General features: G+C 41.1%; 1 protein-coding gene across 5 annotated transcripts in view; it reads left to right on the top strand.

The window, feature by feature from the left end:
- ELMO1 (engulfment and cell motility 1) overlaps window positions 1-17,285 on the top strand; it is a 523,965-nt gene that overhangs the window by 347,050 nt on the left and 159,630 nt on the right. For all 5 annotated transcript variants that reach the window (XM_055314755.1, XM_055314756.1, XM_055314757.1 and 2 more), the window contains exon 16: window positions 15,423-15,559. In XM_055314755.1, the coding sequence (XP_055170730.1) occupies window positions 15,423-15,559 (137 nt within the window). The remainder of the gene's footprint in view (window positions 1-15,422; window positions 15,560-17,285) is intronic.

The following is a 17,285-nucleotide window of genomic DNA, read 5'->3' as shown; positions in this document are numbered from 1 at the left end:
TCAAACTTGTGTTGCAAGATACTACTGAAACACTGGCAGCTGGGTTTTTGTTTGTTTGTTTTTGAGTCTCTTTCTGTGAAATAAAGAGATTCAGCCCTAACATAATCTTTTTTGAAAAAGAAATCAGAGTGTGTGGGATTTTTTAATGTGAGGACGTGATAGAATTTGGCTCTTTATTGATGAAAGAGATTCTAAAATCGGAGGCACCTGGGGTAGTCATGGATCTGTTGGTGACCAGACAGGGCCAAAGGGGCCTAGTGACCTTAGTATATGAACTCTGGGCAAGTTCTTATCTAACCGTAACGGTTAGGACAGCAGCAGCGACTATGTAGTTAAATAGCTATACTGGGGCAAGGAGACCTCCGAATGAGCACACTGATTATGCCCCTACTTGATTCAGAGCACAGCCTCGGCAGGCTGATCGCCTCCTACAAGCACACTCTGGCTGTGTGACCTCAGACAAGTCTCATAGCCTCTCTATGCCTTGGTTCCCTCACCTGTGAAATAGAGATGAAAATCAAATGTGGCTTATGTTTAATTCTCATATAATTAAATCATTTAATAATCTTAAAGCACTGAGAACAGTGGCTCATATATATTAAGCACCATATAATTGTTTGATAAAAAAAAAAGATTGGTCTCACTAGCTTGATTTCTTAATCTTTCAGGATATTAGCCTGCATTAAAAGAGATAAATTTTATATCTTCTTTATTAGGATAAGGATCTATTAAGCCAGTGAGCAAATAAATGCCCCTGAAATTAAGAGTGTACAAATTGTTGATTTCCACCCCCCAGCGTTGAAACAGTAATGTTTCAGTGGGAATGCATGTCTGCCATAGACGAATTGGCAAAAACAGTGCCGTCTTACCAACTCTAAGAATCGCATATCCAAAAAATTATCTTAGCAAGATCAAGTCTTCATTAAAGTGGTGGGTCTCAGAAGGAAGAAATGGAATTAAACTTATTTTTAAAGCATAGTAAGTAGGCATTCTAGAAAAGCTTTAGGCTCTAGGCTTTTCTGCTTTAAAAATCTTCAGTGGAGAGAAATCTCTGTCCGATGAGCAGCAAGATAACAAGGACTCTGAACCCAAACCTTTGTGAAACCCTGGCTCTGGCTCCTGTTAGCTCTGTGAGCCAAGCCATGTCCCTCCTCTGTGTCTCAGTTTCTTCATCTATACAGTGGGATGATAATAGCTGCACCTACTTCATGAAATGGTTTTGATGATTAAATGAGAAAATACTTGTAAGGAGCTTAGAACAGTTCCTGGTACATGCTCATTGTGATATTCTAAAGTAAGTAACACCCTTTTCTAGGCTGCTCACCTTCTAATTTGCTGAAGCTGATTCCCCAAGTGTCTTGTTATTCAGATTATGTCCTTTTCAAGTTGCCTAGCCAGCTGTTTCTGGTTTGATATTTAATGCCTTATCCTTTAGCTTCCTCTTTTTTGGTAAATCTCAGTCAAGTGCCTGTGTGAAGCTTGACCTTTTCCTAAATTATTATGGCGATGCTTGAGGATATGTTTTTTGGGGCCTGGTGTTCTGTTCATACACTGAGAGCCTCTCTGTCCCTCCACACAGTCCAGCCCACATAATCTTGGGCAAGAGAGAGACGTGCTTCTTAGCACGCTCTCTTGTTTAAGAGGACTGAACAGAACTATACATAGGCAAAAATATTAGGGACTTAACTCTGTTGTTGTTCACTGATATAAATCTCCATCCTTTCAAATCTCACATTGGCAAAAGCATGATTGTCAGTGAATTATTCCCTTAACATCCTCCCATATCTCCCTTAATTCTACCCACCAGGGTAAATGCATTGTTCACACTGGCATGCAATTCATGAGGCCATATGTTTCCTCTGACAGAGTCCAAGAAGGGCCCAAGACAAGAGGTAGACCCAGTGTTCCTCCTCTTAGTGGGTGTGTGGTGAATGAGGTGGGGTGAGGAATGGTGAAGGGAAGCCCCCTGCCAGGGCAGGGGTGTTGGCAGTTGATCTATGGAGGAGGGTAATGTCTCTGTATTTTAGCAACATCATCAGATTTGTTTTTCTTTTCTGTTGAATTTGTGTAATTAATTTGCTTCCTTTATAATGTCCCTCATTGTTCCCCTAAGAGAACACTTATGCTTGGGTTTCAGAAAGGTGGGGGAGAGGAGAGGACTGGATCATTTTGCAGGTTGGACTGTTTTAAAGCAGGGGGTGAAGGCTGCCTAGATCCTTCCACCCTTATCATGGCAGAAGTACTGAGATATGTGTTGTACAAAAGTTGGGGCATCCTGTTCTTTAAGCGGTGCATGAAGCGGGGCATAATGGCAACCATGAGGAAGAATGGCATGCCACTGGAGAACAAAGAGGGTCACCGAGGAAGGATGTGCGGGCACGTACTAAGGGGAGGCTGGCCATGTGAGAACCATGAACAATGTAGAAATGACTAAAGCCTCCTATTTTTGTAGGTTCATAATCAGAAGGGGCAGTCCAAATAGGTGGAGGAGAAAATGAAAGATCTGTAGAAACACAAAGGGGAGAGACAGGCAGTCAAGGCTTGAGTCTCGAAGTGCCTTTAGCAAAGGGATGGACTTTGGAGGACAACTCAGTGGGCTCCATGAAGAGGGAAACCTGTGAGCTGAACACATAGAAATACAAGCAGGGGTGGTTTGTTTGCTAAAGGGACAAACTGTGATTGATTTTAGAGTTCCATCAGAGGATAGATGTTAGAAGGAGCAGAATAGGTTTAGCCTGGGAAGTGCTGAATGTGCTAACCCAATTGCATTTTCTCCTAAGAGCTATAGGTAGTCACTGAGATTTTTAAGGGGAGTCATTTACTGAGCATCAAAGATAAGAAAGAGTGATATGATGAGCAAGCCTCGGCATGTCCTCTTCCCTTAATATTGCATCTATTGGATTCAGGAATACTCATTTTTAGCCATGTTGGCCAGCTCCCTAGCTCTGGCTAAGGCTCTGAACCTCAAATCAAGGTGTAACCAATCCATGGTCACGTGATGGTGTCCACGGTTCTTCCTGGGTCTTCCATTAGGCACATCCCAGCTGCTCCTGAATCTGCCTCTATCCCAGCATAACCTTTGAGTGCCCATCTCACATGGTTGGACAGGCAATTATTTATATCCATGCTAAATTTGCTGTATGACAGGCTCTTAATGTGCCACTTCTCAGAATTATTTTCCTTATAAAGGAGTTTTAACAAAGATATGCAGAAATTTGCTTCTTGACTATGCTCTTCCTTGCCCTGCCTTGAATTATTTACCCTCCAACTAGAATCTTCCTTCCTAATTTTCCACTGGACCCTCCAAGTGCTCTGGGCACCCCACCCCCAGAAGGCAGGTAAAATATCTTTAGCCAGGTAAGTGTGCTTCACACTTGGTTTATACATCACTAACTCACACCACAAATTTGATATTCTTCCAAAGAATTCCTTTTTTTTTTTTACTGCCCTTTTTTTTTCTTTTTGGGCCAAGAAAGAACCCTTTCATAGACCTGTAAGCGGATCCAGAGATAATGATTTTGCCAAAAGATACGATGTCAAGGACCCAGGTTCCATTTTCCTGCATGTCATAGTTGTTTCAGCCAGAGGACAAAGGAGAAGCATAAATGCAGAGCATATCAGCAAGACCATTTTTTAATTATAAGCAAACTTCCAGGGGTCACTTAGCTTGCTCTTATCAGAAATCTTAATTTAATGGAATTTCTGCACATTTTGTCTTTTTGTTAAATGTCTTGCAAGATGATGATGATACTGTTGCTCTATAACTTTCCAGGGGAACGGTGTACCTTCACAAAGGGAGGAGGTTCAAGTAAATAAGATTTCACCACAAGCTAAACCTCATATCCAATTCAACATTTGGAGGGGGAAATCACACACCATATTTGTATTCTGAACAGGGCTTTATGGTTAACATTTATTGAAAGCTTATTATATGCCAGGCACCGTGCTAAGTGTTTTATGGGAATCCTCTCTGTCTTCACTCAGTTCTACAAGCTATGAGTTACTGTTATTACCATCATAATAAGAGACTTTGAGACATTAAAGAACTTGGTTGGGATACATAGTTAAGGTACAGAAGGAGGATTCTAGCCCCAGTCTAGTCTAGAACTGACACTCATAGCCACTTACCTCTAAAATTTCTGTCTGATTTATCACTCATCCTTAATATACTAAAATATCAAGTAAGTGGATTCCAGAATAACAGGAGTCTTCAATTCACCTGAATGTTAATCCCATTAAAAAGAAAAAAAAAAGTAGAGTAAGAAAGGAGAAGGGGAGGTGTTACTTTATCATCATCTTATTTAAACTCCTTTAATGGCTTTCCATTGCAGGAGGAAAAAAGCCTGACCTTTTAATGTGGTCTCCAAAGAATTAGATGATCTGATTCCTGCCTACTTCATCAGCTTCATCCTTTACTCATCTATCCTTGCTTATAAGCTCAAGGTCATTTGGATAGTGAGTGGCAGAGCCATGATCCAAGCTCAGACAGATTGACTCCAGGGCTATGCTGTTAACTACCTTGCTAGTTGAATGGATGGACAAGTGGACAATGCATGTGGATGGATGGATGGACGGATGGATGGAAAGGAATGAAGGAATGAAGGAAAGGAAAGGAAAGGAAAGGAAAGGAAAGGAAAGGAAAGGAAAGGAAAGGAAAGGAAAGGAAAGGAGGAAGGAAGAACAGAGGAAGGAAGGAAGCTATAAATGAATGGGTAAAGGAAGTGAGGAAACTCATTTAAAAGAAACTTATGACTCTTCTTACAGTTCATACACAAGCAGCCAAATCTATTATAGCTTTTCCATCAACATTTGCAATACTCTTCAGTAAGGTCAGGATCCTCATTTGCAGAAGAAAATGCAAGAATATACATATCCTTCCAATAGATGAAATTATACTAAAGTCCAGATGTGAAGACGTGCATCTGACCACCTTTAGAAGCTGATACCTCTTAGATAATTGTGCTAGGATGTGCCTTTTTATCTAGCTGGTCAACCTGGATGGGTAAAATGCTAAATCTCTGTTTCCAGAGGTGATGGGTAGGGCAAAGACAGTACTGCTTTTGAGATGTCCATCTAAATCACCTGCAATAGTTTTACCCTGTCTAAAATGTAATTGTCTGTTTTTGATCAGCCAGAAAGCTCATGTTCTACTTTGTAAAGTTAACTTTTTATGTAAGTGTAACTTAAATACATAGAAGTGTTCAAATCCTTAAAGCGAAACACAGCTCAATGAATTTTACAACTGCCAAATGACTATCCATTTAGCTACTTTCTATCTAGATCAAGACAGAGCATATTATACAACCATAGGAGACTCTTTAGGGTTGCCCTCCCCATAATTTCTTCCCCCCCTCAAAAGAATAATCTGTTTCCACTACCATAGATGAATTTTGCCTGTTCTGAACTTTAGATAAATAGGATTGTATATTATGTTCTCTTTTGAATAGGGCTCTTTTTGGTCAACATTATGTTTTCAATTCGCTCATGTTATTGTATATATCATTTTTTTTAAAATAATTTCTTTGTAGTAAATGTTACTATAGGAATAAGCTATCATTTATCTAATCTCTTGGGTAGACATTTGGGGTTTTCAAGTTTGGGACTATAACAGATAGTTGCTGCTCTGAACTTCCAATTACATTTCTTTTGGAGAGCATATGTATGCATTCTGGTTGGGTTTAGATGTTTGGGTAGAATTCTGTGTCATAGAGTATGAATATCTGGGTTTAACTAAATACTACTAAAGTGGTTTTCAAAGTGGTTGAGCCAGTTTACACTTGCATCAACAATGTATGAGAATTCCATTTGTTCTACATGTTTATCCCCAGTTAGTATTTCCTGTCTTTTCATTGTAGCCATCCTAATGGATGTTTGAAAGTATCTTATTGTTGTTTAGATTTACATTTTTCTGATGACTAAAAAAGCTGAGTGCTTTTCCATGTATTTATTGGCCACTTAGATATCCTATTGCATGGAGTGCCTATTTACATTTTGCCCACTTTTAAAAATTGAGTTGTCTGTCTTTTTCATACTAACTTACAAGGGTCTTTATATATCATGGAAAACACTTCTTTATCAGGTAATCTTGCAAGTTTTTCTCCTACTCAGTGGTTGCCTTCCCATTGTATCTTTTGTTAAATAGAAATTCTTGATTTTAATATAACCCAAACTTTTTCCTCTAGACTAATGATTTTTCAGTCCTGTTTAAGAAAACTTTGCTTACCTCGAGGTCCTGAATATATTCTGTAGAAGCGTCATTGTTTTTCCCTTCACAGTCAGAACTGTAATCCACTTAGAACTGATTTTTGTAGATGGTGTAGAGTAGGAAGTCAAAATTGATTTTTTTTCCAGATACTTATGCAATTGGCCCAGCACAGGTTTTTGAAAATCCACTGTAGTGTTATCTTTGTCATATATCTGGTGACTGTATATACAGGTCTATATCTAGACTTACTGTTCTATTCCATTGTTCTGTTTTTGCATCCATAGACTAATATTGACGGTAGAATTGCTCTGTCATGGCAAATATTGTTTTTAATTACTGTAGTTTTATAACATCTTTGCTTCTCAAAGTGTCATTTCTCCAAATTTGCCATTCTAGCTACATACAGTAATAATTATTTTGCTACTAGAACTGGTAACAACAGGCATTTGTTAAGTGCTTGTTTTATATTAATATACGAATCATGTATCACTATACGTTTAGCCCTTGCAGCAATCTGATGAGATAGAAGGCATTGTCTTTTTTTAATTTAATTTTATTTTTTATTTTATTTATTCATGAGAGACACAGCAAGAGAGGCAGAGACATAGGCAGGCTCCATGCAGGGAGCCTGACGCGGGACTTGATCCTGGGACTCCCGGGATCACGCCCTGGGCCAAAGGCAGATGTTCAATTGCTGACCCACCCAGATGTCCCTTGTCTTTTTTTTTTTAACAAGGAAATGGGGTCCCGGGGAAGTATAAGTTGATCAAGGTCACATTGCTATTAAGTAGTGAGACTAAGTTTTGCACCCTGGCCAACCTTGCTCCTGAACCTCTACTCTTTTAATAACACACATTGTGTTGCCTGGGATGAGCCTCAGGCCCTTCTTGCTGAATTGGCTGTCCTTTGGTGCTACAGTCTAATTTTCAGTCCTAACACTATAGTCAGTATTTTTTTTTCCTTTCTCCATGTCCTTAAAAAAAGCCCATAGGGAAGGTGAACAATGAAGCATTGGATTATCTACTGTGTGTCTTTTCAGTGTGGATTTCATACTATTTTTAGGCATTAGAGGATAGAAAAGAATATCTAGAGTTCTATTAAACCAGGCTTCAGGAGCTCGAAAGAACTGAGCGGGTTTCAAGCCTCTGATCCCCTGTCCTGAAATAGTGGGGGTGGTAGCCTCTGTATTGGTGGAACTCAGCGGCGGTTGGGGAACTTCGAATTCTTTGCCCTCGCTCTCCTCTTTTCACCTCTCCCACCTACAAAAGGTTCTGAACTTTCGGCATCTACCCACACAGTACCAAAACCCCTAAACCAAGCCATTAAAGAATCCCGGGTCTAAAAATAGAAAACTCAAAGGCTACAGGGGTAAGGTTTTCTGCAAAGGTATAAAGGTATAAGTATGCATTTGCATCTGAGAATTCATAAATATATTATCTAGACTGACCCTAGAGCTGCAAATAGTTCTGATTTGAATTTCCATGCAATGGATGACTAGTAAGATTTTATAACCACTCTAGCAGTTTTCATGTATTAAACACTTGTGTGTGAATATGATTTATCTGCTTCTTCTGAAACTCATAATTTTAAAACAAAATGCCCTTTATGTTAAGCCAGTGCTTATTTCTTTTTTGGTAAAAATAATCAGAATTTGCCTAGTGCTTCCCAAATCTGTGTCCCTCCAGTCACCTACAAATGGATTCACAGTCTCTTTTAGAATAATGAGGGTCATGGGAAGAATGGAACAGAGCTTTTCAGCATCTCAAAAATTATATTTATCTTATAAAATCCCTATGAAATAGCAGAAATTTTGTGCATTTGCCTGTGTCATCTTGTCATTCTATCTATAGTTAAGTAATTTTCTTATGTAATGGTCTCCATTAGGTTATATTAGTAGGTTGAAAGGGTATAAAAACATCTAACAATTTTCTTATGAGAGACAGAATAGGTACTAGCTCATCAAATATTTTCCAAGCCTAGCAAATGCCATTTTGATGCCTTAACACCATAAATGAAGTGTGTAGCCATCCTGTCATTCAAAGAAATAATAATTTAGGAAATAATTCTAAGTTCAGTGCAGGTGCGATCTCCACGTTGTTTAATTGTTGTTGGGCATTAGAGAGTTGAAGATACATTATTTGGTGTGTGTGCATATGCATGTGTCTGTAGTTTAGAATTTTAGACTTGGCGGGAACTTTACCAGCCCATATCACCTACAGGTAAGAAATCTGGATCCCAGGGAACTGAGATGACCTTCTGAAGACTATGAGTAGCACTTAAAACCCATTCTCTTTCATTGTTTACTCACTATACTACAGTAGCCCTTGTTTCCCTGAGACTCCAAGGGACAATCCCCACCTCATCTCGCATTATCTGATGGAAAAATAGGAACAGATCTACTTTGAAGAGAAAAGTGTGACAAGTATACGGCATTCTTATTTTTATTTTTAAAACATAATGTACATGGATTATGGCTGCTTTCGCAGCTGGCCTATTTATAAATGAATTCGATGTCAGCAAATTAATAAGAACTCGTTTTACCCTCAGCTCTGAAAATACCTTAATATTCCGAACTTAAAACACCATCAAGCTGATTCTTTTTTACAAAGTAGAATCTCATTGTGTTAAAAATAGTGCACTTGAAAACAATTTGGTTTTTGAAAAGTCTTACTATTTTTGTCCCATTGAAAGTTCCTCTGTAAATTTCATTTATAAAATCATTGCCTAGTAACTCAACACTTTTTTTCCCCTTAGTGTTTTTTTTTTTTAAAAAGCAATAATAAGCCTCGCCCTCTGTGTTTTTGTTTGTTTAAACCTCTGAATTAAGGAACCCATTCTTGAGACTTAGGCCATCCCTCTACTGATGCAAGCTTATGCTTCTCAGTGGAAAGGGCTGGCCAAGGGTCCACTTGATACCCGGGGAGCATCGTCTTTCTGTGGCCTCGCACATTTATTGAGATTACTTCTCGTAGTCACTGTTTCCACTGAATCCTCACAACAACCTGATAGAGTTTATACTGTTGTTGCCACTAGTTAACAGATGGAAAGAATGAAGTATTAATAGATGAAACAACTTGCCCTGGTGACTGAGCAGAAGTGAAAGAACCAGATTTTGAACCTGGCAGTCTGGTTCCCAGCATCTTGGCCCCCTTTCTGCCATCATGAACTCTTGGGCAACCTGTTTTGCCTTTCTCAGAGTGCTCTTACCTACAAAGAGAGGAAAGCAGGTCAGATGGTCTGAAGGGGTGCTTCCTGCTTGATAATCCTCAATCTTGAACATCTGCAATCTGAACATTTTAGAGAAAAAAAATATATTAATAATTTAATGCTTTATCCTTGCCTCTAATACTGGAACATCCTTAAAACAAGAAGTCGTGAATCCCCAAATACCTCAGTATCTTTTCTTTGTCTCCCGTGTAACATGTCCAGGAACAAATTATTTTTGATTTATTTTTATTGAAGTGCAGTTGACATACAATATTGTATTAATTTCAGATGTACAACATAGTGATTCAACATTTATATACATTACAAAGTGATCACCATGATAAAGCTAGCTACCATCTGTCACTGTACAAAGTTGTGACATATTATTAACTATATTCCCTGTGCTGTACATTGCATCCCTGAGTCTTATTTATTTTACAACTGTGAGTTGTTTGCCCATTCCTCTGCAAGGAATGAATCTTTTAAAGAAGTTTAGGATAGGGACACCCGGGTGGCTCAGTCAGTAAAGCATCTGCCTTCAGCTCAGGTCATGGTCCTGGGGTCCTGGGATCAACCCCTGTGTCAAACTCCCTTCTCAGCAGGGACTCTGCTTCTCCACCTCCCTCCACCCCCACTGGTGCTCTCGAGGGCACGAGCACTTGCTCTCTCATTCTCACAAATAAATAAAATCTTTAAAAAGATAAGTTTAGGATAATGGTGAGCCAACCCCTTCATATGGAGGCTGTAAACACTGTTGAGAGAGTACTGGGTTTGATTCCAGGCCCTGTCACTGCAAGTGACTGAATTTCACTGTTCTCACTTTCCTCCTCTGTGAAATATGGATGATCACAGTAACTCTGCTGTTACTGAGGATTCAGAGTCGGGACAGGCAAAGCTTTTACAACAGCGGTCAGCAGAGAACTTATAGTAATTGCTGACTAGTATGGTTTCTGAATTTCAGCTCCTTTGGTTACCTTTATTCCTCATGAAATCTCCATTTAAGCTGTGTTTTCCAATGCTGCCACCACCTAACTAGACAGCTCGTCAGCCTCGAGAATCACTCCTGCAGGGAATGTGCCCTGATGCTAACTCGATCCTGCTGTCAAGCCATGGTTGTGTTGTCTCGGTGTTCTTCAGCCGCCGAGGCCTGTGGTTTCAAAACACAAAAGACAAAGGAAAGTAGGGTACTTCCTCCAGTATCCTTCCCGTGTGACTGCTGTTCTCCCAACCTCCACCACTTGTGCATTCCTCCCTCACTGGGAGGGCAAAGGAATTGTGCCCTAAAACATCGATTCTGGGGTCCAGTCCTCTGTCAAGGGACCATCCCACTGTTTACCTCTTCATGAACCATTGGCAGCATCTCTCTCATTACCAACTTAAAAGAGCTATAAGACTTGGGTATCATTTGGAGGTTTGAAGAAGAGGATGGAAACTTAGACTTAACTGTGAGTCAAAGCACAGCCTCTGGCAGACACTTCATGCTCTACAGCCCCGGTAGGTATCTTACTAGCATCCATCTTCCTGATAAGGAAGCTGGGGAGAGAGATGCTCACATCACCGGCTGAGTGAGAACTTGAATCGAAACTCACCCGATTCTGAAATTTATGTTCTTTTCATAATGCAACACAGTGGGAAGGATCCACGTGCTATTTTTCTCTCCAGACAATGTTGATTTGGTAGTGTTGATGGTACATGTGCACTCAGCATGTGAAATTTCAGCTTAAGCATCTGAATGTCCCATGGGATTTTGACATAATCAACAAGAATGATTGGCTGACCTTTCGCCCTCCCTATCAGTAGGACCCCAAAGACCATTCACTACATTTTTCTACTTCCCTTATCTCCAAGAAGTGTTCAAGTCTTTAAGAAACCATAGAGTACACTGATGATGATAAAAGTAATACTTAACAACCACTGTTTACTAAACCTATCTGTAGGCTAGATGCCTTATCACATTCTTCATATACATAACCTAATTTGATGCTTATAAATTTTATATGGTCATATATTTCACAAATTTGGGGAGTTTCATTTTCTAAGCTTATGTATACCCTAGGGGAGCATCGGGTTTGGTCTATGAATGTAGTAGTCTGATTGTAGCCATTATGAAATCCTGCCTCCTTATTCCTACTAACTCCATGGCCCCAGTAATCCTGAGCATATGTCCTCTTATGGTAATATCTGTGCGCTTGCATGAATTTAAGTTTCCATATCAGTAATTCCACATGTCTAAGAGCAATAGAAAACCTGAAAACAGTGACTTAAATCCTATACCAAAACTCCTTAGGAGGCCAATTCAGGTATGGTGATTCCACGGTGTCATCAGGAGCTCCCCCTAAGTCTCTATTCTAGGGGATAGCCTGTATTTTTATGCTAACAGAATGGCTACAGGAGTTCCAATCACCACTGGACATGAAGTTGTGTTCTGAAATTAAAGAATTTGAGGGGGATCCCTGGGTGGCTCGATGGTTGAGCGCCTGCCATTGGCTCCGGGCGTGATCCTGGAGAAGATTGAGTCCCGCATCAGGCTCCCTGCATGGAGCCTGCTTCTCCCTCTGCCTGTGTCTCTGCCTCTCTCTCTCTCTCTGTCTCTCACGAATAAATAAATAAATAAAATCTTTAAAAAATAATAATAAAGTAAAGAATTTGAGATGTGAAGGCAGAAGTAAAAGGAAGAAACCAGTCAAGTGTTTCCTCTTTTAAAGGTCTTTCCTGGAAACTGTACCCAGCACTATCCATGTATCTATCACTGGTTGATATTGGGTCATAATGATCACTCTTAGTTATAAGAGAGACTGGGAAGTGAACTTTTTTTAGGTGGGTGCATTATTGTAATGAACAAAATTGGGGCTTATTAACAAGGAACCTAACCTGTTTATTTCTTGAAATCAGTAACATAAATTAATCTAGTGTGACTCTTCGCCAGGAACTGACTATCTATAGGAAACCTGATGTGTTCTAGAGGCCAAGAATACCCCAAGAAGATGAAAGAGTTGGTTCAGCAGAAGCTAGAACCAGGTACACTATGTCTTAGGTATTCAAGAGAGTTGTCAAGAGTACAGTTTGACCCAACCCAGAGAAAGGGGAGGAGTGTAACCTGGTGATTCGAATCTAACTCCACTTGGACCAGGACTAGTAGAGGGAAAGCAGAGGAATCCTAAAATCTAAATATATCATAAGTATTAATAGTTAATGCCACTTGTGAGATTTTACTTCATGAATATCTTCTGTGGGTATAAAAGCAATTCTTTCATACTTGTGTTGGGTGGGGGAGGTGCAGTAGAGTCAGAGTTAATTGGGAAACAAAATCAGGAAATAAGTACAACCAGACAATGATGGGCTTTGGTGATGGAGGTTGGAATCCTCACTGTACTACTTGCAAGCCTGGTGACGTGTGACCTTGGAGAAGTCACCTAACCTTTCTAACTCTCCTTTTCTAATTTAAAAAAAAAAAGAAAGAAATTGATAAAATCTTCCTCACATGCTTCTTGTAACAACAATTAATGTAGATCCCAATGCCTGACATATGGTGGTGGCAGTGGTATGGCTACTGTTGGTACTGTCACATTGACAGGTGTTGCCCATCAGCAGATGCTGGTTGTATACTTCCTGTGAGCCCCACTGGACTCGGGGGTCAAGATCCTGGTTTCTCTTGAAGGAGCATTTCAAGAGAATCTGAATAGGTGAGAAGTTAATTTTCAAAGCAGCAGTCACAAGGAAATGTCCTGTGGTCTTGTCAACTAAGGCAGCAAGCCTGCTGAGCCAACCATAAATGCAGGTTTCAGATGCTCATTTGGGGCCACCTCAAGAAAGCTCATGATGAAAGGTTTAATTTCTCCAAGTTTTGTCTTCTTTATATATAAAATGAGGATAAGCATAATGCCTGCATCCCAGGTTGTCGTGAGGATAACACCAGAAGAGCCCCTGGCACATGATATGTACCCAGTGTATATTCTCTATTATTAATGTTTCTTCCCTCTCTCTTCACCAAGCAACGGCAGGGGGTGTTGGTCTGTTTTGTCTGGTTATCTCAGTAATCCCATAAAAACTTTAACTAGGGCATAAAGTATGCATATGATCACAGTGGGCCCCAAAAGATACGGTGATAATGTGATTAATCATGAGTCTTGGATAGCAGTAGAGTTTGAGAGCGCTGCTGTGGACTTGTAAATTCCACCGGCTTCAGTGCTTACGGGATTGAGACTGACAGCTCATTGCCCAGGGCAGCAAACACACAACCGCCTGTGTTTACGTTCCAAGTTCTTTAAATAGCTTTGTGTCCCAGGTCAGAACTTCACTCTTGCCATTTTTCTGCCAGTGACACAGGCTGGGGGCTGGGGTGACATATGTTCTTGCTGCTAATTTCTGAGATGTGAACAGGCTTGACTAGGAACTGGGGGGAAATCAAAGAATGGCCCATGTTCTCAGCAACGATATGCTGGCACAACATTCCTTATCATCACCACCACCTTGCTCCACGTTTGCGACAACTTCTCTCCTTTCAAATCACTTTCCCGTGAGTCATGTCATCTGATCCTTTCCAAAACCCATGAAGATGGACAAGGAGATTTCATTAACATTTTTTTAGTTAAGAAAATCCAGGCGCAGAGAGGTAAATGACTTGCTCCTGATGGGCATGAGCTGGACTGGAACCCAGATTTTCTGTCCTCAGACCCAGACCTTTCCTACATGACTGTACGTTGCTGTTAGCCTGTGTCCTTAGCTTGTCTGGAAGAAAATAGCATTTATGGATCTTCATATCTACCCTTTCAGAAGACTGGAATCCTCTATGATAGAAGAGATTGGTGCAGGGTAGCTCGTGGCCTCACCAGAGCAGAGTGTGTTCCCTTAGCTTTGATTAAGGTTTACTTGCTGGGGCCTGCACCAGAGGATTCTCTCTGGGTAGAGTCAGCCACATAGCAGGTGCAGGGCTTTCCCAGGTACCCAAGGTCTCTGCTATAAACCCAGCTCCTGCCCTGCCTCATCCTCTTCTCCTAGGCTTCCAGGGCTTGAAATTCCACCGTTTGGAACCCTGAAGGCTAATTAGCCTTTAAAGAGATTCCAATTAAAATAGGAATTCTTTCACTATGCACAATAGCTTATATTTAAAAAAAAATTTAGGGTACTGTTTTGAGTAGGGGGTGGCCACAAAACCTGGCTCCTTGTAGTATCCTCATCTGTAAGGCATGAACCATAAGAGGCATTATAAAAATCAGATAAGATGTATGTAAAAGGAGTATAAAAATGTAAGCTGCCCAGATAGGGAAGCAATGAGAGGAAGCAATGGTCTGGGAAGGAGGGGAGAGGTAGGCACAGCTAGAGCTCAGAGCACTGGCTCCGACACCCAAGCTCTACAATGGGGAGGCATGAAGGCAGTCTGGCTGATTTCACATTTTGGTCCAGGACTGGACCATTCACGGCCTCCAGAGCCATTTGGGTTGCTTTGACCTCCAGCCATCTGTGTCTGGGAATGCAAAACAAATGGTTAATGGCATCAGATGGTATATGATCTCATATGTCCCCCTGCTTACTACCGTAAGAGGGAAAGAGCCCCCTGGAGAAATAATCAAGGATGCTATTTTCAAAGTTGCAATTAATTGTGTGCTCGAGAAAGCTCATCCTCTGCCAGTTATTCTGTCGAGAAAGGGGAAATTAAGGGTGATGGAGCTGTGATGAAGAGGCCAGTTTGAATCGTCCTTTTAAGGTCAAAAAGCAGGCACAGAGCCCATATTCAACACCAGGGACCCTGAAAAAAAAAAAGATGTAAGGGTCTTGTCGTGGGGGTTGGTTAGAAGCTGACTTCCTTCAGGCAAAATCCGTGCCTGGTCTCACTGGCTGACCTTCAACTTGACAGTTGCACAGGGACTGTCATTAGGTTGCTTTTTCAAAAACACCTTATGTCCACTGTGGCTTGAGCCCTGTCATCTCTCTTTGGGACACCTATGTGTGATTGTGTCCTCTCATTTCACTCTGCAAACTTTCTCTCTAACGTCCCTGCTCTTTCTTCCAGCTAGTGAGACCTGCAACGACTTCCACCCAATGTTCTTCACCCACGACCGATCCTTCGAGGAGTTCTTCTGCATCTGTATCCAGCTCCTGAACAAGACCTGGAAGGAAATGAGGGCAACTTCTGAAGACTTTAACAAGGTAAGGGGAATCTGATGCAGAGGCAGCAGGTTTCTGGGCCCCAAAGAAGCCCCACATGTGGTGGGGCCCCTTAGCTATACACACCTGTATGGACATGAGCTTTGTGTTCATGATGCTCTCATCTATCCAGGGATGAACTTGGAGCAGCTTTGTTCCTTTTGGCTAACCAAACTGGAGCCACCAGCAGAGACCCTTTCCTGAAACGTGTCATCTAGATTAACATTTTCCCTTAAGGACATTAGTCCAGGAAGCCTTGTTACAGCAACCTCCTCTGGGAAAAATGCCTCCTGCTCCACCTGTGCAGGTGGCTGTTAGAGAAAGATCAGGAAGGCTGCTCTGTTTAGGCAACTTGATTTCTTCACGGATTATGGATGTGTTGAGATAATCTGTCCTTTGCTGTGTCAAAAAGAATTTTTATTGAAGTGCAAAATCTCTTTCAGGGAGTTGAATAACTTTATATGGAACATTTTTTAGTTTATGGAAAGCATTCAATTCTTTGAACGGACAAATTTCACATTTCTGTTTGTAAGTAAATATTGGGTGCTGAGAACAGTGTTAACCAACTTAGAGGAAGCAGAAATATCATGTAAACTTTTCTTTCTTTTTTTCTTTAATTATTTAAGATGGCCTTTGCCTTTTTTTTTTTAAGATTTTATTTATTCATTCATGAGAGGCACAGAGAGAGAGAGGCAGAGACACAGGCAGAGGGAGAAGCAGGCTCCATGCAGGGAGACCCATGTGGGACTCGATCTCAGGACCCCAGGATCACGCCCTGGGCCGAAGGCAGGCACTAAACCACTGGACCACCGGGTCTGCCCATGTAAACTTTTCAAGATAAAATCTCTATCCTTAGATAAAGGCCTTGTTAATGATAATCACAAGGCCAGTAATAATTGGTGGTTGGGACAGGTATGTGGAGGACAGGAATATTGGGAGAGTCCTCAATACTTTTAATTTGCTGCCGTTTTCTGGATGTGGATTTGATCCACCACCCATGCCTGCTGACCTGGTCCTGGGGACATAGCTGTTGCTAAGAGTCTAAGGGTCTGATCTCACAGTCCTGTAGGGCCTTCACAGCTGGTGCTTGGGGCATAAGAGAATATCAGAATTCCAACTGTCTCATCTTTGCCCTCCTGTCACCTTTCCTCTGAACTTACATTCCATCCTTCTTTTCCGCCATATTTCTGGTTCTTGGCATCTTGAACTGATATTGGTTGAGAAAAGAAAACCAGGAAAAGGAAATAACACTCTTTGCCAAGCCTCAGTCCGGTTCCAACCTGACCATGTCCATCAGCGTGATGATCTTACCTGCAGCTGAGGCCGACAAACACCATTCTATCCCAGTCGCCTTGGGCCATCTATCTAATTCATTGAAATAGGCCCTAGTGACACCCCTCTGTGAGAGCACTGATCTGCAAGCTACAATCTAGAGCTGCCAAGGGTCTTAGCAGCTATTCCCAGGGGCAGGCATGACTGAAAAAGAGAGGGGAAGGAAAGAAACCCAGTAATTCAGTAGCCTCCTAAGTGCACTTCACTTGATTACTAGGGACTTTGCAATTCAGGTACAAATCATCCCTGAGAAAAAGGAACAAAGTCGCAGGGAGACCTCTATACAATCAAGGCAAAAAAAAGTGAACAGTTAAATAGTCTCTGAAATGGCCAAGGCCACCTTGCCCCTGGATCAGATCAACTCTTCGTGTACTATAGTGCTTCTGAAAGCCATCCG

The sequence above is a fragment of the Nyctereutes procyonoides genome, unplaced genomic scaffold (assembly GCF_905146905.1).
Source record: "Nyctereutes procyonoides isolate TBG_1078 unplaced genomic scaffold, NYPRO_anot_genome, whole genome shotgun sequence".
Classification (NCBI taxonomy): domain Eukaryota; kingdom Metazoa; phylum Chordata; class Mammalia; order Carnivora; family Canidae; genus Nyctereutes; species Nyctereutes procyonoides.
Note: the sequence above shows the minus strand (reverse complement) of the source record. Positions and strands in the feature narration are given on the sequence as shown.